At 35.6% G+C, this 21,150-nt stretch overlaps 3 protein-coding genes across 5 annotated transcripts; 2 read left to right on the top strand and 1 right to left on the bottom strand.

Annotated features, from left to right (window-relative positions):
* The first annotated feature begins 19 nt into the window (after window positions 1-19).
* On the top strand, window positions 20-4,397 carry LOC306870895 (transcobalamin-2-like). Its single transcript, XM_079418426.1, has 10 exons — window positions 20-296; window positions 478-532; window positions 1,423-1,606; window positions 1,802-1,971; window positions 2,370-2,522; window positions 2,860-3,032; window positions 3,115-3,289; window positions 3,651-3,831; window positions 3,966-4,084; window positions 4,222-4,397. The coding sequence occupies exons 1-10, from the start codon at window positions 294-296 to the stop codon at window positions 4,281-4,283; spliced, it is 1,275 nt and encodes a 424-aa protein (XP_079274552.1). The 5' UTR covers window positions 20-293; the 3' UTR covers window positions 4,284-4,397.
* A 1,220-nt stretch (window positions 4,398-5,617) lies between these two features.
* Window positions 5,618-19,132, top strand: LOC306870896 (rab-like protein 6). 2 transcript variants are annotated; one of them, XM_079418427.1, is made up of 17 exons: window positions 5,618-5,805; window positions 6,286-6,699; window positions 6,981-7,115; window positions 7,865-7,912; window positions 8,547-8,576; window positions 8,934-8,986; window positions 9,313-9,407; window positions 9,514-9,654; window positions 9,868-9,973; window positions 10,261-10,364; window positions 11,088-11,461; window positions 12,080-12,245; window positions 12,758-12,946; window positions 13,135-13,468; window positions 16,273-16,456; window positions 17,198-17,253; window positions 17,333-19,132. In XM_079418427.1, the coding sequence occupies exons 2-17, from the start codon at window positions 6,567-6,569 to the stop codon at window positions 17,522-17,524; spliced, it is 2,340 nt and encodes a 779-aa protein (XP_079274553.1). In that variant the 5' UTR covers window positions 5,618-5,805; window positions 6,286-6,566; the 3' UTR covers window positions 17,525-19,132. The 2 variants fall into 2 exon arrangements, with proteins under 2 accessions (XP_079274553.1, XP_079274554.1); XM_079418428.1 differs by lacking the exon at window positions 8,547-8,576.
* LOC306870897 (uncharacterized protein) lies at window positions 18,912-20,518 on the bottom strand. 2 transcript variants are annotated; one of them, XM_079418430.1, is made up of 5 exons: window positions 20,411-20,518; window positions 20,010-20,309; window positions 19,411-19,500; window positions 19,276-19,295; window positions 18,912-19,185 (listed from the first exon to the last, which is right to left on the bottom strand). In XM_079418430.1, the coding sequence occupies exons 1-5, from the start codon at window positions 20,448-20,450 to the stop codon at window positions 19,177-19,179; spliced, it is 459 nt and encodes a 152-aa protein (XP_079274556.1). In that variant the 5' UTR covers window positions 20,451-20,518; the 3' UTR covers window positions 18,912-19,176. The 2 variants fall into 2 exon arrangements, with proteins under 2 accessions (XP_079274556.1, XP_079274555.1); XM_079418429.1 differs by lacking the exons at window positions 18,912-19,185; window positions 19,276-19,295 and having other exon boundaries at window positions 19,326-19,500; window positions 20,411-20,507.
* Window positions 20,519-21,150: the final 632 nt, after the last annotated feature.

Genomic DNA, 21,150 nt, shown 5'->3' on the forward strand with positions numbered 1-21,150 from the left:
AGAAGGGGATTTGTAGTTCGTTGGTTTTGTAGTTCTTTAACCGGAAGTGCGCTTTAATAGCCGTAAACAAGAAGAAAGAGAAATTTTCTTGTTTTTAAACATTTGAAAAAACCGAGTGAAGAAAAGAAAATAATTCAAGACGAAACAGATAATCTAGAGCACAGGTCGACAATAAGTTGCAAAACTACAAACTGAGTAACTAACTCCGCCTCTGATCACTGTCATAATGTGTTAGTATGTGTCAGTTATTCATTTTTAACTGGATTCAACAGCATACCTAACTTGACCTTAAAATGGTAAGAACCACTACCACTTTGACTAACATTGATCGACTTTGCGTTAGTATGATACAGAATGTTTAAGCTCAAAACTCATTAGAAGTTAGAAATTAATTTACTTCTAGCAAAATAATAAAATGTTAATATGCTGTTTTAATAACAGATTTCACCATTTGTCTTGTATTGTTGTCATTGACAGATTACTCTTGTTATTGTGAGTGTGCTGCTGGCGCTGGCTGCTGGAAAACCTTGTGGTAAGACTTAGTAACGTTACATCGTTTTTCATTTCTTTCTGTTTTCCCCCTTTCTTAATTATTTATTTTTGTGGTTTTGATTTGTAGTCATCATTTGGTCATGTGGTGGGGAAATGACAGAAATCTCGTCATTGCGCAATATGCTTGTCCTATTTCTACAGCAATACCTTTACAAAACGTACTGTATCAGTACCATAGTACAAATAATGGACGTAGATGCTTCTTTGGTATATACAAATCTACTGAATCATTACCATATTTATATATTATTCAGGTATTTTAAATTAAAGTTTGCCAGAGATACAATATGTCCAAAAGAATAGTAGTCTGTAACTTTTGGGTGCTTTTTTGTTTGTTTGTTTTTTGTTATTGTAGATGTTTTTCCACAGTATTTTTACTGATTTTTAGTGTTTATCATGCTGTTGTATGGATTTGTTATCCTATATAGTCTACAATTATAAAGTCTATAAATGATTCTGTGTGTATCACAATAACCTATAATGTACTATGCTGTAACCAGTTCATGTAACCAATAATGTACTATGCTGTAACTCTACCATATTCATAACATTCAGCATATTCTTACTTAGTCATTTCTGTTTGTCCTGTCAGCAGAAGCTCTGCTCTGAATACTTGGAATGATTTCACTCTGTTCTTTGCCCTCTCTTTTGTGACTGTGACAGTTCTGTGACAATGTGTATTTAATGGGTTGAATGAGTTCACTGTGGTCAAAAAGGTCACTGTGACCTGTATTGCTGTACAGCAGTGGACATAAATCAACTATACATTGAAAATGAGCAAAAGTGGTCAACAAGAACAGTGATGCAAAGTTTATGATAGTCTGCTGCATTTAATTTCATGCGCTCTATTTTCTTGGTATCATCTTTCAGCATCAGATCACGAGGCTCTTCTCCTGTCCTTCAATAAGCAGCTGCTGCAGTCAGTGGACACGCAAGCTACCCTACCCAATCCCAGTGTGCACATTGCCCTGCGGCTCTCAACACACCATAATCTAGCTAAAGAGAGCAAACATCTCAACCGCCTCAAGACAGAGTATCATGATGATATTGAGAAGTATGGAACACATTTCACATCTTTCTCATTAAACTTTAAATAACTGTAAATGACTTCTGGAAGGATTGTCACTGTAGTGGAAATAAAGTCCACTTGTCCTGTGATCATCTGTTCTATTGTATTCTAGAATATTGTTCTGTTTCAACTGATTTTGGGTCTGCTTCTATTATTTCTATGTTATATATCTGCTTGCAGATCTCTCAGAAATAATGAGTTGGTGGTTGGCCGTCTAGCTCTGTACATCATGGCTCTAAAGTCTTCCTGTCATGATCTGGAGAGTGTACATCTCACTCATAATGAGATGAAGGAGTCTCTCCTCATTCACCTCAAGAAAGAGATGGAGGAAGAAAAACAGAACATTGCATGTACGGGACAATTTTTTGTAACATGTCTGTGTTTGCTTACCAAGGCTGCATTTATTTGATTAAAATAGAATTTAATTTGTAAAAATATTATTGCAATTTAAAGTAAATGTTTTCTATTTGAATACATTTTAAAATTCATAAATCATTCTAATATGCTAAATGGCTGCTCGGATAACATTTAATCTTGTTATTAGTGTTGAAAACACTTAATATTTTTGTGGAAAACTGTAGTAGATTTTTACACAAAGTTAAAAAACAGCATTTATTTGAAATTGAAATCTTTTTTCAAACCAATTTTAATGTATCCTTGCTGAATAAAAGTATTATTTAATATCTAAATCAGATATATACGTCATTTTATTGTACTGTAATTCTAATTTTAATATTATTTTCTGCAGTCGGTCACCGTCCAAAGACCAACTACTACCAGTACTCTCTGGGCATTCTGGCTCTGTGTGTGAGCGGTGTTAGAGTCAGCACACATGTCAGCCAAAAACTCATCCATGCTGTGGAACATAGACAGTTAAAACACGGAGAGTCCTTATGTGTCGGTGAGTTTAAATCAACTCTTTTTTTGGAGAAATGGTTCACTGTAAATCAAAACCCATATGACTTACTTTCTTACACAAAACATTTCAAGCAATGAATGAAAACTGAATCCTTCACACTTCAAAAGGGATGCAAGATACCATCAAAGTATCCCATATTTCAGATTTTGAAGATTCTTAAGCCATACAGCTTTGTGTGGGAAACAGACAAATTTCAATTGTAATTTCCAGCACAGCCAAAATTTCTTCTTTTGTGTCCTCCTTTTGTGTTAAATTTAAGGAAATATGTTAATTTGTCCTGAGGTCACTAACCAATATGATTTCCTCCTTTGCTTTTCAGACTCGCATGCAATGGCAGGCATGGCCCTGCAGTGTCTAAAAAACGAGGGAATTGCTGTTAAAGATACTGCAGAGCTAGACAGGGCTCTGGCCACCATTAAGCAGAGGCTTCTTGACTCTAAGAGAGCTGATGGTCACATGGGCAATGAGTTCAGTACGGGATTGGCGGTGCAGGTAAGAATGAAGATATTAAATATTTGGTTAAATGAAAAAGCCTTATTTGAGTGACAGGTTCTCATGGTTATCTGTCTTACAGGCCTTGATGGCCATGGGCAGTCAGATGGAGGAATGTGGCTCTGCTATTGAGGCTTTAAGGGCAGATGTTAAGAAAGGAACATACCATAACCCTATGGCCATCTCTCAGGTCCTGCCAGCTCTACACCAACGCACTTACCTTCATCTGAAGAGCCAAGAATGCCGCAATGAGGATGGTATGTACAACAGACATGCAAGCTCAATCAGCAGAATTGTGTTTGCAGTCCTAAAGTTTGTTTTTCCAAAGAAAAATAAAATAGGCTGCATTTTTATTTCTGTAAAATAACTTAATAGAATTATTTGCAAAAAGGAAATGTGCTATTATTAAGTTCCTAAATTGTAACTGTTATTGTAATTATTGAAATGATTAAAAAAATGCATTTAAAGTATTTCAGCATTATATATTATACACAAAATATTATATTTAATGTTTAGCAGTTTTAGATATTTTAATCTCAAAATTAGTTTTCCTAATAACTTTTGTGTTTTTCTTGTTCTTTGTGTTTTTCCATGTGCTCCATGATGTCCCTGCTTTAGACACTTTGACTATTGATGCAGATTCCCCTTCAGAAGTCCTCCCAAGTCACGGGCAAGAGACACTACAGGTGGAGGTTATTAAATCAAACGGTGCATCGTCTGTGTTTTCCATTCATGTACCCAGGGGCTCCTCGCTATTTGAAGCCCTCAACCTTCTCCAAGACAAACAAACTGGTTTTGCGTGAGTTTGGATTCCTCAAGATACTTTTTTGAACTATAATGTCAGAATGTTTTGTTTGCTCATTTACTGTATTAATTACAACTCTTTTTTATGAATTTGGATTATTAACAACCCTTTTGCTCCATGTATAACAGCTTTAGCACAGAGGACAGCTTGTGGGGACCCTTCCTCAGTGTGGTCAATGAAGAACAAGCACGTCAGACCGATCGTAGATACTGGCATATCTCCTCAGACGGCAACTCTCTGACACAGGGTGAGAGAATTCTGCGCTAAATAGGTGTATCAATCATTTGTCTATAAAAATGTATTGCATGGTGTCTATCGGACTGTTTTATAGTCTCTATCTTATTTTAATTACTTAAATGTTCAATGGTGTGCTTTTCTCCTCAGGTATCAAAGACTATAAGATTGATTCAGCTCAAAAAATCACTATTAAGAACACTGGATACTGATTCCTCTGCTGGATGCAAGAGACGAGATGAATGGAATGAAACCTTAATATGGTTTTGAATCAATGGATATAATTGTTTGATTTTATTTTCTTGTCATAAACAATTTTGATGGTTGCCTCGGTTTGCCTGAATGTTTCCTAAAAACAAGAATCAGAACATATTAACGTTGTTTGTATTGTAGAGATTTAATACACATATATCTTTTGAAATGTAACATATATTTTGGTGTGATGCCGCAGCTTCTACGAATCTAGATGAACAAATATAAAATAAACCAATATTTTAAAAATGCAGAGAAAACCATCTCACATCATGGCGATAAAATATTCACTGTAGCATGTAGTTGCACTACATTAATGAAGAAATAATGACAATATTGTTATGCAAAACGTCTTAAAAAGCACCTAACATGATTTTTCATGTAGAACCAAAACCAGCAGAACACAGCACTTTGGTACATGCTATGCATTGTTATGGCCAATAGATGGCTACACCGTACTCCGTATTAAAAAGCTTCGAGTAATGAACCCTTTTGCTATACAGTTGAGAGGGTCGCAAAGTTCGTTTATTTTATGTACAGCTGTGATATTGCTCTGCTATTTCAACCTTCAGACTCTGGTCTTACTGGCAGAATGTGAAAGCTGTCTGCAGATGCAAATTAGCTTTTTTAGGTAACCCTGACTGACCTGTGCATGATTTCTAATGAAAATAAATTAAATAAATCTTCAACGCTGTATAGAGTTGCTGTTTTACTTTCCAACATTCCGGACATTATTCAAACGGAATGGACTCTATGCACGGCCCACCGCCTACGTGTTTCCGCTAAAATCTCAGTTTTAAAATCTTTCCATTTAAAATGGAAATGCAAAAAAAAAAAAAAAAAAGGTTTCCGTGTAAGGCATCGGAAATGGAAATACAATGGGAATTGCGATTCCATTTGAGTTTTGGCTGGCTACATACGCGACGCTGAGAAAGTGAAAAAGCAGAAGTGGTAATTGAAATTGCTATTTAAATATGACTGGGTCAATACTCGTAAGATATGGGAAACACAGATGCAAACGGACTTTGCATTTCCATTTTAAATTTGGCAGTCACTGTGCATTCGCTTAAACGAAAATGCAAACGGTAATGCGCGATTTGCATTTGTGTTTGGATTATGTCACATTTTATGCGTCCACAAATTGAAAACGCAATTGCAAATACAATTATAAATACAATTTCCGTTTGAATAATGTCCGGAATATCATTCCATATATGATATATTTGTCATATTGACATTCTCTACATTTCCAGTGAGCCTTGGTTCTCGTATCGAGACTTTTATTTTGAAATGTAGTCTTCGTGATTGTAGCTAACCTTACCGCTACGTACTTCACAAATACACAGATAAACATGAATGATTTCATTATTGATAAGCTGTAGATGTTTCAGGATGAGCACATTGCACAGCAAGTCCCAAATTTAAGATGTGAAACTTTGGATCCAAGCACTCAGTTGGTCTAGTATAGACGACAATACCACTGTAAGTACAAGAGCATCACAAATCTGAGAGAAATCTGTTAGATATATACAGTTAGTCAGTTCCGCGTTAGCAGGCTAGTATGTACAAGCAGCTGTCAGAAATCTGACTTGACAGCAATCCACAAGATTTGCGTTTTTAAAAATATATTTTGAAGATTTTTTGCATACACTAGTTTCTATTATATAAACATCACGGTCCTTTCTATTATGGTAGAAATCGTAGTATCAGATTGTGTCTCAAATTTAGCGAGCTGCTTACTTAGACAGCATATTTGGACATCATTTTCCACGCGCTTATGTTGTGCCAAAAAGTAGGCAGCTTACTAGGTTTTGAGACCACCTTAGGCATCGCTGCAAACGGGAGTTACTGCAGTGCTCTGCAGCATGTCAAGCCATGTTATATATCATCTACAGCTGCATATCTTCATATAATGTATTGCAGCTTCATTCAGTTCAGTTGTTTTTTTCTTGTATGTTGTAGTAGCAGAAGCTGATCAGCACTTGAATGAGGGTCTTGTAATGCTGGACTGCAGTAGCTGTGTCATTCTTTGGAAGAGGATCCAGAGATTAATATATTGTGAGATATTATGCTGTGCCAAAGCAGGACTCATTCACCTCTTGAACTAGTGTAGAAATGCTTCATGAGCATTGCAAGAAAACTGTCCACTCACAGACAGACAACCTGGGGACATCATAGAAGCCTATTTGAGACGAGAATATTCAATATCTATAATATACATTCAGAGGCATAGTTTGGTCAAGATGTTTTCCGCTCTGAAGAAGCTCGTTGGCTCTGAGCCGACTGGTCAGGTAAAGGACAAGAACATCCCTGCTGGCCTGCAGTCAATGAACCAGAGTCTGCAGAGAAGATTTGCTAAAGGGGTTCAGTACAACAGTAAGTCAAATGAGTTAAAACCCTCAGGGGAAATGTGTTATTAATGATAATAAATAATTGGAATGGTTGTAGTTTATTTAATTGTTATGATGTTTCTTTGCTTTGCATCAAATTCTTACCAAGATTTAATCCATAAAAGGCCTACATATTGGACTAAATCATAACACACACAACATGTCACAACAAATCAAGTCTGTGTTGCTGGAGCCCATGGGCACTGTGTGTGTGCTAGAGATAAGATTATTAACGCAAGCTCTAACATGTTATGTGTGGTCTTTCAGTGAAGATAGTTATTCGAGGAGATAGAAACACTGGAAAAAGCACCCTGTGGCATCGGCTGCAGGGTAAGAAGTTCCAGGAAGAGTACATTCCCACTCAGGAGATCCAGGTCACTAGTATTCACTGGGGTTACAAAAGTAAGCTTTTTTTTTTTTTTTTTTTTTTTTGAAACAGGCTTTTGTACTGAAGAAGTGAGTTTTATTTTTATCTAATTAATTATTTCTTTCCGTTTCTGCATCTTAAAAATGTCAAAATAGATTTACATCAGGGTAAATATGCAGTCTGTCAGGTAGAGGATAAGTAGATTGTACGGCTTTAAATGGCCTGTATCAAACATTAGAGGCCTAGTAATTGATCTAGAGTTTGTTTCCCTCTGTATTTACATCCATCTGTAACCTGTTGCCTGTAATTTACTCTGAGGCATCCTGCTTTTGATAGCGGGCATGGCTGTACTTGTATCCAATATGTTACTTGTGCACATTGCAGAGCACTTCTGGCAAAGTAAAAATTAAAGGAATAGTTCTCCCAGAAATGAAAATCCAAGATTTTGCTTCTTCATCGGTACAGAATTTATCAGATATTTGTACTCTCATTCTAATGGCAGTGGCACACATTCACTGCAGAAGATCCAGTGGTTAGCAAGTGATGTAATGCAAAATTTATCCAAATCTGTTCTAACAAAGAAAATGGATGGTCTGAGGATGTATTTTTATTTTGGGTGAACTATTCCTTTAAGAAAAAATTAAAAATCAACCAGTAAAATTCTGAGGCTGTGGAAATTTGTATTTGTACTGCCGTTACTTAGAATCACTGCAAAATAAATGTATTGAAATAAATTTAAGGAAGCGATCTCAGACCTGCTCAAATTCTTGTCATTTCTCTTCAGCTACTGATGATGTGGTGAAGGTAGAGGTTTGGGATGTGGTGGATAAAGGTGAGTTTCCTCCAGTCTATTACAAATAAGTTCCCAGCATTCAGATCAGGTGAGTTTGTAGATGTTATTCTCAAATTTATCATAAGGCTGGAACACACTACACAGTTTTGCAGTCTGGTGGAGTCAGTGCTAATTGCTGAGAGATTTTAGGCAGTCAAAGTTGACTGATTTTTTATTTTAACAGGCAGATATTTATTTTTTGCTTCATTGTGTAATTCCATCCATTTGGAGGACAATGATGTTTTCAGTTGCGTCTTCTAGCAACAAGGCGCATGTTTGTGTGTGACCTTTGGAATCACTTGAACGTCTGCTAGTGTGTGACACTCAGCTGTTTATTGTGTGATGTCCAAATTTTCTCTGTAAGCATTTACAAAGTCTGGAAGTGTATAATGCCTAATTTTCAAAAATCTGTTGAGGTCTTAAAATTCATGTAGTGAATTCTAGCCTTTATGCATTTTCTCATTTATGCCTTTTAATGCCAGGTTTAGTGTACACAGTGTACTGCATGTCATTGTTTAATAATTCACATCCTCCATCTCTTTCTGACGGTCATACATGAAGCCATTTCATCCAGCCCTCCTTCATCCCCAGTCATATATATTAATGGTATTTTTCTTACTTGCTGTCCAACCAGGCCAAAAAATCCCCCTTCCAGAAGGTGTAGGTGAGAAACTTCAGAGATTGTAGACTTTAGGCTGTGACTTGCCTGAGCTTGATCCGTTTGTTATTTGAGTGCCAACATTTTGTGTTGACTGACTTTTCGCTCGCTGCATTCTGGCTGACTACAAATATAACTAGTCTAACATGTTTGCTGATCTAAATAACGGAAAGTGAAGATGTGCAGTCGTTATACCCAGATACCACAGAACACAAACTCTTGCTAATGCCACTAATGTCGCTTCCTTTATGAAAAGGAAGAAGCCACAAAAACAATTATTTGTTTTTGATGCTATTTTTGAAGTTAGTGAATGTTGTCAAATTTGGTGTATTTTTACAATATTTTGGCTTTGATATTCTCAAGGAAAGGGGAAAAAGAGAGGTGAAACCTTGAAGTTGGAGAATGAACCTCAAGAGGTAAATCTATAGTGATAATCTATCAGTATCTATCAGGTTTTTACAGTTTAACTACTATACTACGCTACTATTTTCAAGACTAATAATAATGCAAAATATACCCTGAGAACCAAATCAGCATATTTGAATTATTTCTGAAGGATCATGTGACACTGAAGACTGGAGTAGCCTAATAACTGCTAAAAATACAGCTTTGCTGCCACATGAATTAATAACTTTTTCAAATATATTCAAATAGTAAGCAGTTATTTTAAAGTATAAAAATATTATAAGCATAAGAGACATCTTTCAGAAACAATAAAATAGAATTGTCTCTCTGCCTTTAGCAGACGGAGAGTGAACTGGCCTTGGATGCTGAGTTTTTAGACGTGTATAAGAACTGCAATGGCGTGATCTTGATGTTTGACATCACCAAGCAGTGGTAAGTGAACAAAGACAATCAGCATCTCTATAGACTACTTCCCCATCATGCAAAACTCACAACAAGCACTTTGTTTTACAAATCTACACTTTTCATGATCCAATAGGACTTATAATTACATTCTGCGGGAGTTGCCTAAGGTACCCACTCATGTGCCTGTGTGTGTACTTGGAAATTACCGGGACATGGGAGAACACAGAGTCGTTTTGCCTGATGACATCCGTGACTTCATTGCTGGCCTTAACAGGTAAGATCATTGCAGTCATCAAAAATGACTAAAGAGTTTCGATAATTTTCCTATTTAAAACTCTTCTGTAATTACATCGTGCACTAAGACTGACGGAAAATGAAAAGTTGCGATTTTCTAGGCTGATATGGCTAGGAACTATACTCTCGTTCCGGCGTAATAATCAAGGAAATTTGTGGCCTTTATTAATTTTAGATGTCTCTGATTTTGTAGACCCCTTGGCTCCTCTTACATCCATTATGCAGAATCATCCATGAAGAACGGTTTTGGATTAAAATATTTGCACCGATTTTTCAACATTCCATTCTTGCAGCTTCAGGTAAGCAGGTCAATTTTCTACATTAGAATGTCTTTTCAAGGCTAAAGGTTTATTCAAATCAAACCTCAACAAGCTACCAGACAAAGTTAGTGGTCATTTGTAATTGTTAATATCGTCTAAGCTCAATGATATGTCATGTGCCCAGCACAAATGAGATCAGTAATCACAGAAATCTTTGTTTGCATGTTTGCCTGTATCTCTGTTCTCATTATCCTAGTTGTTACAGCTTTCATTGAAAGGATAGTGAATGAAACTTTAATTTTAAGTTCTACTGCCAACTTTCACAGAGAGAGACCCTGTTACGACAGCTAGAGACCAATCAGTTGGACATCGATGCCACGCTAGAGGAGCTAACAGTTCAGCAGGAGACAGAAGACCAGAATTACGAGATGTAAGAACTAGAGAACACCCCACATAAATTTCCTGTGGTTTAATTCCATCTGCTGGACTGTCAAAATATTATTCTAAATCAAATATCAGCAACATTCCGTGCAAATACAGCTATGCAACTGTTCAAAACTTTGGAGTCGCTAAGATTTAAAAAAAAATTAGTACTTTAATAAACCAAAAGCGACAGTAAAGACATTTACATATTATATTATATATTAAAAATTATTTCTTTTTTTAAAATAAATACTGTTCTTTTGAATGTTCTATTTATTGGAGGAAAAATGGTTTGTCATGGTTTCTAGAAAAATATTAAGCAGCACAACTGGTTTTAACATTGATAATAGTAAAATTCTTTGAGCACAAAATCAGCATATTAGAATAAAAAAACGTAATGGCTGCTGAACCTTTGCCATCACATTACTAAATTAGATTTTAAAATATATTAAAATGGAAAACACTTTTTATTGTAAGCATTTTTCACAATATCTTTTGATCAAAGAAATGCAAATGACTTGATGATCATAAGAGACTTCTTTCGAAAACATTCAAAAAATCTTACCAACCACAAATGTTTGAACAGTTGCATAAATTCCTTCACAAAAGTGACATTGTTGGGCTGTTTGAAATTATGAGAACATCCACAACTGCTTACTTTTAGGTTTCTGAACTGCAGTCAGTGGTGTCTGACTTTTATGATGCAGTAGGTGTCTATTATAACTTTCAGTTTCCTGGAAGTGAAAGACTCTCGTAGTAAAGGCTACAGCTCTCCCGGCCCTGCTAACGGACAGAGCCCCTCCTCAGGCTCACAGTCTCCCGTCGTTCCTCAGAGCGGATGCTCCACCAGCAGCTCCAGCCCCTGTAGCCCCCAGCAGCCTCCCATTCCCTCCCAGACTCTGAAGTCTCCATCCCCCTCTCCTCCCCCTCCATCCTCAACCCAAGCGGCTGCGACCTCTCCCTCCCCTTCCCCTGCTCATCCCGGCCCGACGGTCTCTGCTCCAGCTCAGGCTTCTGCCTCTGCTCCTCAAACCCAGAAACGCAGCTTCATCTCCCGGCTCTTTAGCTCCGCTCCCACCCAGGATCCTCCAGCAGTCACCCAGGGTGAGTTTTAGCATGGTGATTCTAGCTGCATTGATTGTAAGCTCTTCAACCAAGAGCATTTGTGACATTCTCACATTTTTCTTGTATATTGTGTTGTATAACAGCTGTATTAAATTTTCGGTGTGCTTGTTGTATTAGAAAACACTCAAAACAGAAGCATTGAGCTTTTATATGGCACTAAGAACAGCTTTTATGTCTTTCCTCTTCAAATGTTCAGTGACTCATTGTTAAAGGACTGCTCTAATGCTATGAACTGCAGAAGAGATTTGAGGGCTTAGAGGAATTCACACACACACTCTCTCAGAGAGATTTTTCCCCAAGCAAGACCCACAAAGCCGTGAAAAATGGGGAGGATTAGGACTCGTGCACATCATAAGGATGTGTTGTGGATCAATAGAAAATCACAAGACCTTGTGCATTCCTGAGTTATGGAGAGGGTTTTATTAGATCTTGCACACCACCTAAAGGAGCTAACAGTATCCATTTAGAATTTTTTTTTTCCGTACATTAGCATTACTCTTGATTGGACTTTATTGTAATTACTGCTGTTTATATATTTTTAATGTAAGATGTTTTTGCCCCAGATCATGTGACCTCTTGCTTCTTGGATTTCCACAGAGCCAGATCCTGTATCTGCAGCGGCTCCGCTTACAGTTCAGAGCGTAGATGATTTTGTGCCAGACGAAGGACTAGACAAAAGCTTCTTGGAGGACAATCTCCCTTCTAACCCAAAACCGGCTATGAACACACAGCCCTCTGCTGCGGGCCCTGCAGATAGTGACAGGTACATCAAGAGTATACTTAAAAAAAAAAAAAAAAAAAAAAAGGCATTCTTTGTGAATAATATGCTATTTACAGTATACACTACCATTCAAAAGTTTGGAATCAATAAGGTTTTTAAAATGTTTTTGAAAGAATTCTCTTATACTTTGAGTAAAAAGAGTAATATTTTGAAATATTGCGATTTAAATAAGTTTAATTAATATGTTGTACAATGTAATTTATTCCAGTGATGAAAAAAGAACAGCATTTATTCAAAGTAGAATTTTTTTGTAACATATATAAATCACTTTACTATCACTTTTGATCATTTGCTGAATAAGGGTATTATTAATTCTTTAAAAAATAAATCAAATAAAATATTCTCTCCCCAAACTTTTAACTGGCGGTGTACTCTTTCTTACATGTAAATTAACTTAGCTAGTGGTTTCTTTGTGATTGTTGTCTGAGACAATGTAGCTGATCAGTACAAAAAAAGTTGAATTTGCATCCATATTTGTAATATGTTTATTTTAGTGATGGGGAAGGAAAAGACGGGAACCCCATGGTCGCTGGGTTCCAGGATGATTTGGACCTTGATGATGCAGAACTTGAACCCAGAGCTTCTATCCCCACTAAAGACTTGGACATCACTCTCTCCAGTGATGAGGAGGGTCCAAACCCTTCTGTAGCTCAGGATGAAGATCTGAACCCTGAACCTCACCTGTAAGCATAGAATCCTGGCTTTCATTATTGATCAAATGAAACTATATTAATGAGTGAGATCTAAATGAACTTGTAAATAGTCGCTGAAGCAAGTTTAGAATTTTGTTTGTGTTGTGAGCAACATTTATTTTGTGTCCTGAACAGAGTCTGGTTTTCATAGTGATTGTTAATAATATTTGTTTATTCAGGGTGGCTATGGATTCATTATCACTGGAGGACGAACCAAAACCTATCCACAAAGAGCCATTGATCCAGGCCCAGGAGAGTGTCAGCAGTCAGAACGTAGAGGCTTCCATTCTCAGTCCCGCTCCGGTACACAATACACAACCACAGCAGACAGCTTCAGAAGCAGGAACCCTGTCAGATCCCCAAGCGCAGGTTGTAAAACAGAAAAAAAAATCGGCTCAGGTGGAGTCCTCTGACACAGATCTTGACGAGCCTGTGGCCAAACAGATGCTTTCATTTGTCATGGATGACCCTGACTTTGAGAGTGAGGAGGAAGTCATGCAGAAAGTGAATAAGGTACTGAGTTGATGATGATGATGATGATGAGCATTGTAGGTTACGTTTTTGGTGACTTGTTTGGATGGATCATTTAACCCAAAAGAATTTTGTGCCAATATTCATCAAACAAATCCAGTGTTTTGCAAAAAAACACAATCTGTTTTGCAAAGAAAAACTCGACTTTCAAACAAATGCAAAGTGATTTGCAAATACACAACTCAAATTGAGAGAAAATGCAGAAGTATGGACAAAGATATGTAATGTGTGTTACAACTGTGAGACTCATTTGCCTTTTTATGAGGAAACTTGGCTTGATTTTCTCACAAATGCGTGTTGGCAGATTTTCTCACAAATGTGTGCAGGCTGATTTTCTCACGTGTGCAATTGAGCAACTTTTTTTTCCAAAAACAGCAGATGGCGCTGTCGGTCAATTTACGCTAGTCTCGAATCCAACTCAAATGATGTAGCTTTTTATATATGGCCGAGCAACATTTTAACTCATGAAGTTAAGAATAAAAGGCTACGGTCAGGAATTATATTAGTGGCTCTTTAAAATGCAAACGCTCATCATCTGAGTCGCTCCTTGAAGAGTCCTCGATGTCCAGAGTGGCTTCACCTGTGTAGCATGCTGTTTATTAAAATGCTGAATTTAATATTACATCAGCATGAACTTGATCCCCAATTCATAAGACAAGAGTGACACCAGAAGACAAATATTCATCATTTTGCTTCGCTAAAAAATACGTAATTATTTTAGACAAATGATTGTACAGTTACATAATTTAAAAAAAAATGATATTGTAGTAAATAATGTGATTTGTTTTCATTTTTTTTTATTAATAATTAATGACCTCTTGGGTGATATTACTATATCTGATACGATATTAAATTGTCTAAGCTTTCATTTTTGGTACACAATATTGTTGCTATCCATTATACATTGGCATTTTAGTATTACAATATATTGTGACATGATATATTGTAATACCCCTGCATTGTTTTGAATGTTGAACAATTGTATCAATGTACACTATATTGCCAAAAGTATTGGGTCACCCCCTTCTAATGAACATGTTTGACTACTTTAGTCATTTCTATGAGTACAAATCTTAATGTTTAAGCACATAATGATATTCTAGGGAATTGTGTGCTTCTAATTTTATAGCAACAGTTTGAACTGGACCTTTTCTATTCTAACATGATAGTGCCTCTGTGTATAAGACACGGTTCAAAAAGACATGATTGATTCAGTCAGTGTGGAAGAACTTGACTGGTCTGCAGAAAACCAAGTCCTAATCCCAGCTGAACACCTCTGGTGTGACTTTAAATGCAGACCTTGAGCCAAAAACTCATCACCAAACACCAATGACTTGTACATAAGTGTACTGTCATTTTAGACACGTCCAAAACTGTTGCAATAGAGATGGAAATACAATTTTTAAATACATGAATTATGTTTCTATCTTTGTTGCCACAGTTTTGTTAGTGCCTTTTTCTGTTCTAAAGAAGGGGGTGTCCCAACACTTATAGTGTCTATACAAGTCATTGGTGTTTGGTGATGGGTTTTTGGCTCAAGGTCTGCATATAAAGTCACACCAGAGGTGTTCAGCTGGGATCAGGACTTGGTTTTCTGCAGACCAGTCAAGTTCTTCCACACTGACTGAATCAATCATGTCTTTTTTAACCGTTATATATGGTCAAACATGTTCATTAGAAGGGGGTGACCCAATACTTTTGGCAATATAGTGTATATGTATGTTCTATATCCCGCGATCCAACAGAGGATAAGAGGTACGGAGAATGGATCAGTTTTTATAGGGAAAGACTACCTAGGTAAATGTTTAGCCATGCCACTCCTGATTTTTTTGAACTAATCAAAACAATTTTACAGCACTTGTTGTGAATTTCACTGACACTAAAGTAGGGTCGCTTTGTGAAAACATCTAAATAGCTAATTATAGAGATTTTTTATTAAATCATATAAGCAGGCTACTTTTTAAAATAATTGTTAATTAATATATAAATTAATTATTTATTGTTAAGAATTAAAAGTAAATATAGCTTCAAAACATACAAGCAAATATAAAGTAATGAAGGGGGGGAAGACAATTACAAGTGATAAACAAAAAGCACTTTCAGTATCTGGGAGTGCCTTAAGTATCGAAAGTTTACAGATAATTATAGGTTTTTATTTTTTCCTCAGCATTATTGCCATTTGATTTTACTGATGAGATCATAGCCACTGGCAGCTTTAATAGACTGCATTCACACTAATGCACAGATCTATTTCCACATATCAGATGTTTTGTCCTATTCTGAAAACATAACTGACTGTTTTTCATCAATTTTGTATCATAAAAGTAGATGCAAGTGCATTTAACCGCAGCCGCGAGGTTCAGGACAAACAAACACAAAGCGCACGTGAAAGTCTGTCAGTACGTGAGTTTCGCACATCTAATACGTAATGCATTCAAAACGGCAGAAATGAAAGCATATCTAAAGTAAAATACTAAAATAACAGCAAGTGGAAGCACTAGCAAAAAATCTGCCTGCAAGCATTTGTGAGAAAATCAAGCCAAGTTTCCTTATAAAAAGGCAAATGCGTCTCACAGTTGTAACACACAATACATATATTTGTCCATACCTCTGCATTTTCTCTCAAATAGAGTTTTGTATTTGCAAATCACTATGCGTTTGTTTGAAAGACCAGTTTTTCTTTGCAAAGCAGATTGTGTTTTTTTTGCAAAACACTGGATTTGTTTGATGAATATTGGCACAAAATTCACTCCATAATATGGCCTTTGCTTTCTTGTTTGCTCCAGGAATCTTTCCCAGTTAGAGATGATATTCCTGATCTATCCGATGAGGACATCACCGCAGCTAAAATCCCTGAGCCCATGAAACCTACTGTACTCTCCTTTAAAAGCAAGAATGACAGTGACCTCTTTGGTCTAGGAATCGAGGAAAAGTCCATCAAAAGCAAAGACAGCAGCGAGGAACAAGATGGCAAGTCACTGGAATAAATCTTTTTTTTTTTGTATGGAGAATATTAGTGATATAACAGTCAATATCAGTTTTTCTAGTGATTTTTGAATAAATATTGTGCAACATAAGTTGTATGTTGCACAAAATTACATATTTTATTAATAATAACTATTATATGAATAATAGATCATTATTATATTATATATACACATTATGTTAACATGATTAAATTTGGAGTCATTTAGAGGTTTTTTTTTTTTTTTTTTTTTTTTAAATCAGTAAGGACGCATTAAATTGATAACTAAAGTCATTTATCATTTTACAAAATATTGTAACATTCTATTTAAAATAAATGCTGTTCTCTTTTGAACATTCTATACATCAAAGAATCCTGAAAAAAAAAAAAAACTTTTTCACTTTTTCCACAAAAATATGAACCTGCACTACTGTTTTCAACTGTGGTAAGAAGAAATGTTTCTTGAGCACCGAATGATGATTTCTGAATGATCATGTGACACTGAAGACTGGAGTAATGGCTGTTGAATATTTAGCTTAGCCATCGCACAAATAAATTACATTTTAAAATATATTAGAACACAAAACTGTACATTTAAATTGTAATAATATTTCACAAAATAACAGTTTTTACAGTATTTTGGATTAAATAAATGCAGCCTTGGTCAGAATAAGAGACAAACTAAGAGAAAATTGAATGTAGTGTATATTTGCATCAGTAAACGCTTTCTACTTGTCTTCTCACAGAAAAAGAAAGCAAACATTCCAAGGAAAAGAAGAAAAAGAAAAAGAGGATTAAAGAGGTGAACTATATTTGATTACAATCATTCAAAGATGAAATTGCAGACTCTTGTTTTATAACTACTTTGTATTTCATCTCAGGATGATGACAAAAGCAGCAAGAAGAAACACAAACACAAGAAAAAGGAAAGAGATGAGGCATGTGTGACTGCAGATGAAAAGGAAAAGAAAAAAAGAAAGTCAAGAAGCAAGAAAACCGATGATCTTGAAACTTTTCTGGCTGGAGAAAAAGGCTCAGCGAAAAGAGAGGAGGGCGACTATGAGGAACTGTGACACGCTCTCTCTGCTAAAGAAATGTTTGTGCATTTGTACCGCAAGTTTTGAAACGTTCTCATCAAAAACCACAAAAGCACATGCCGCCTTTAGCAGCCCAACACGTGATGATGTGTTGATCTGACTGACAGGTTACAAAACAACTGGGTTTCCATGTGCACTTGCCAATCCACCTTCCATCCCTGAAGAGTTTGGAATGGCCGGCGTAGTTCACACTATTTGGGCGCAAACTGCAATAAGTGGAAAAGCCATGCAAAATTGTTACTTGCATGTAACGTGACCTTTTATGTTTTTTGGATTGAAATGGACCACTTTCTCTCATAACATTGTGTTTTCTGAATGTTTACATGCTCGCTTTTATATGGTTGCAATATTTTTGAGATCACATATGTGAACCACTACCACTCCGATACAGCGTTTTTCATTGATTTCTTTTGCTTTATCAGTTGCCTTGTGTATGTGAATGAATTGGTATTTATGCTCAGTAGATGTTCAGAGAGCTTGGCTTTGTGTAGTTTTGCTGTGTGTTTAGTGTTTGTAATAAATATACTGTATTTCATGGTAGGATTATTTGTTTTTCCAAAATATATCAAGAAAAATATTTGAGAAATATAAAGGATTTTGGACAATATATGCACTCATGATGGGGAAGTGGTTACGATATAGCAGACATGACTGTCTTCGCAAATCTTTAAATCAGGAAATGCCTTAAAGGAAACTACGGTGAAAATTAAAGACTTTAGAGAGCTCAAATAAACCCGTTAAAAGTGTGCTTGTATAAAACAATGAGATCTATCTACTGTGTAATTATGCAAAATTGTGTTGTTTTTTTTTGTCTGTAATTATGCCATTTAGAATTTTTGCACTCCCATCGTTTTTGTCGTTGTCTACCTTATTGTTTTATGATGGTAAATTACAAGAAAATATCTATAATGCATTGTCATCTGAGTTGGGTTTTTTTGCCAAATTTTTCACTGTTGATCGAAACTGCAGTTGCTTGAAAATAGAAATCAATACAAATATATTAGAATATTTTTTGTAAAGATACTGGGTTGTTGTTTTTTTCTCTTTTTTTCATTGAGGCTATATTGCATTTAAGTTTGTTTATTGTTTACTTTTTTCTCTTGTACTAATAATGAAATCAAGTTAGCAACGGCGGCAGACAATGTTCGACTTCACTTAAGCTTCAAGTCTGATACAGTGTGTGCACTGATAAAAAAAATGAAACCGTTGTTATATACGCATCCTTACATCAAAATTGTGTTGAATTGTGTGTTCATTGATGCTTTGTTATATTGACATTTGTTGTTTTTTATATAAAGAAAATTAGATTTGATTTGAGTTCAGGAATATTATTTAAAGGAAGAAAACACACATCTATATATATAAGATAAACATTTCACATGAATGACACATGCAATAATAAGTTTATTTATAATTATAAACACCAAATTGTACCTTGATTTACATAAATGAAACATAATATTGTCATGCTGCTATTGTCACTGTGAAAAGAAATTATAAGGAATTACAACAACAGAAACTACATTTACACTCGATGGCAAGTTAAACAATATTTGTATATTCTTCAGTAAAAGTGATGACCTCATTCTTCCACCGCTTTTCTTTGGCATGTGACATCATGTAGTGTGTTATGATGTCTGCAAATTGGATAATTTCAGTTAAAAAACACATTTTATTGATGTTATCAGCGGAGACTAAATTATATAAATGAACCCGTGCGCTCTTACCTTTGTAACTCCATGTTTTCCTATGGTCAGCAAAACAGAGTGACATGTAATCAAAAAAAAAAAAAAAAAACATTTACAGAGGTTAAAGATGTGTTCAAAGCTTTTTTAGTATTGAGATGGTTTGTGAGGACTCACGGTTTGAATAAATGTGAATTGAAGTGCTCGTCACAGGGAGCAAAATAAATAAAATCCAGCGGAGGATGGACCAAACATAGTTAAATGGAGCTGCAATTGATATGATCATAGATTAATAAACTGTAAAAAATTATCTTGCTTTTAATAGTAAAATGCTACGGTAAAAATCTGTTAATTAGTTAACGTTACGGTGAAAAACAGTAAGAAATCTAACAGGGCATTTCATGTACTTAAACAGTAAAATATTCTTAAATTTACAGTTGCTGAATCTGAAAAAAATGTTCCCCAAATTCGCTGTGGGACATTTCACATTTGATATTTTTCAGCAACAAAACAGAAGTCCGTCAGAAGGATGGTATATTAACATTATCTTATATGGATTAATGAAATATAACCTACGATTTTTAATCCTTAAATCCATCAAATCTTAAATGTTGCTACCGTAAAGTTTCAGTAACCGCAATTGCTTTTTTTCTTTACTGTAAATTCCAGAGATTTTTTTTTAATGAATTTTAGGAATTTAAAATTAAAAGTATTTTCTAACTCTTACACTCAGGAAAGCATCTAAAGAGAAATAGAGAAGTAGTATTTTGTATTACTGTTGGTAAAGTAATCCTCTGCCAGTTTAACGATGATCTTGTCTTCAGTCATGAACCCACACCAGTAGACTCCATCCCCTTGCGTGAGTGTCTTTACCGAGACAGTGAAGGACTTTCCATCATCCTCCACAGCTATGTTGCCTTGCTCCAAAACGTTGACTCTTAACGGGAAAGAGAAGCCCGTACAGCAGTTTTCATCCTGGGCATCTCTTTTGCACCACACCCTGGGCCTGTTCACAGATATATTCTTGTTCTCATAGGGGCAGAAGAGTTTCTGCAGATATTCAGATGTGCCATGTCCTGTGGAGAAAGATAAAGTTTGCCCTCTGTGAGATTGAACAAATGTTGGACAAAAGCTATCCTTAGAGCCTTTGGATTGTTTATGTGTGTTTTGACCTTACCTGTTAGGATCATTAGCAGAAAAGCGGTTATTAGATTCATGATGACTGATGGACGACAGATAGTGCTTTGAGTCTGCAAGGAGGTACTGCTCTTAAATGTTATAGACGAGGAAACACATACAGGAAATAACTCGCCACAAACACATTTAGAAGGAACATGCCACTAGTTCTCTATTTTTTGCAGTTAGCAGAAATCACTCTAATGGTCATCATTGTATCGTTTCATGGACTATTTCATAAATTTGCTTTTTTTCACGTGGCATCTTGAATTGTTTGTTTAATTTTAGTTTTTCCTTTAATTTTGTCTATTTTTATTTATTTTAAACTTACACTAACGCTTAAAGATTTTTAGGTCTCTTATGCTTCTAATGCTCACAAGCTGCATTTATTTGGAGACATAAACTGTAAAATCAGTTGGCCTAATAGGTCTATTGTGAAATATTATTTATTATTATTTAATAATTATTGCTAATTATTATTATTTATTTATTATTGCAATTTTAAAAGTTTTTTGTGGTGGGAAAACATTTCTAGCAGCCATTTCACAGTCTTCAGTGTCACGTGAGTCTTCTTAATATTAAATAATTTGAATATGCTGATTTGGTCCTCAAGAAACATTTTTGATCAATCTTTCAAACAGTATTTTAGTATTAGTATTATATTAAATATTTCATTATATTGCAATTTTGGTGAAACCGCCATACCTTTCATTGATTGATTGATTGATTGATTGATGAATA

The sequence above is a fragment of the Barbus barbus genome, assembly GCF_936440315.1.
Source record: "Barbus barbus genome assembly, chromosome: 6".
Classification (NCBI taxonomy): domain Eukaryota; kingdom Metazoa; phylum Chordata; class Actinopteri; order Cypriniformes; family Cyprinidae; genus Barbus; species Barbus barbus.

Excerpts from the sequence above, each read along its gene's own strand:
- LOC306870895 (XM_079418426.1), top strand. Across the intron at positions 2,523-2,859 it reads CGGAGAGTCCTTATGTGTCG|ACTCGCATGCAATGGCAGGC; the intron begins GTGAGTTTAAAT and ends TTTGCTTTTCAG. Across the intron at positions 4,085-4,221 it reads CGGCAACTCTCTGACACAGG|GTATCAAAGACTATAAGATT; the intron begins GTGAGAGAATTC and ends TTTTCTCCTCAG.
- LOC306870896 (XM_079418427.1), top strand. The coding sequence starts at position 6,567 with ATGTTTTCCGCTCTGAAGAAGCTCGTTGGCTCTGAGCCGACTGGTCAG. Across the intron at positions 9,408-9,513 it reads TTTGACATCACCAAGCAGTG|GACTTATAATTACATTCTGC; the intron begins GTAAGTGAACAA and ends ATGATCCAATAG. Across the intron at positions 9,655-9,867 it reads TTCATTGCTGGCCTTAACAG|ACCCCTTGGCTCCTCTTACA; the intron begins GTAAGATCATTG and ends CTGATTTTGTAG.
- LOC306870897 (XM_079418429.1), bottom strand. The coding sequence starts at position 20,450 with ATGAATCTAATAACCGCTTTTCTGCTAATGATCCTAACAG. Across the intron at positions 20,310-20,410 it reads TCTGCTAATGATCCTAACAG|GACATGGCACATCTGAATAT; the intron begins GTAAGGTCAAAA and ends CTTTCTCCACAG. Across the intron at positions 19,501-20,009 it reads AGAGGATTACTTTACCAACA|CTCCATTTAACTATGTTTGG; the intron begins GTAATACAAAAT and ends TATCAATTGCAG.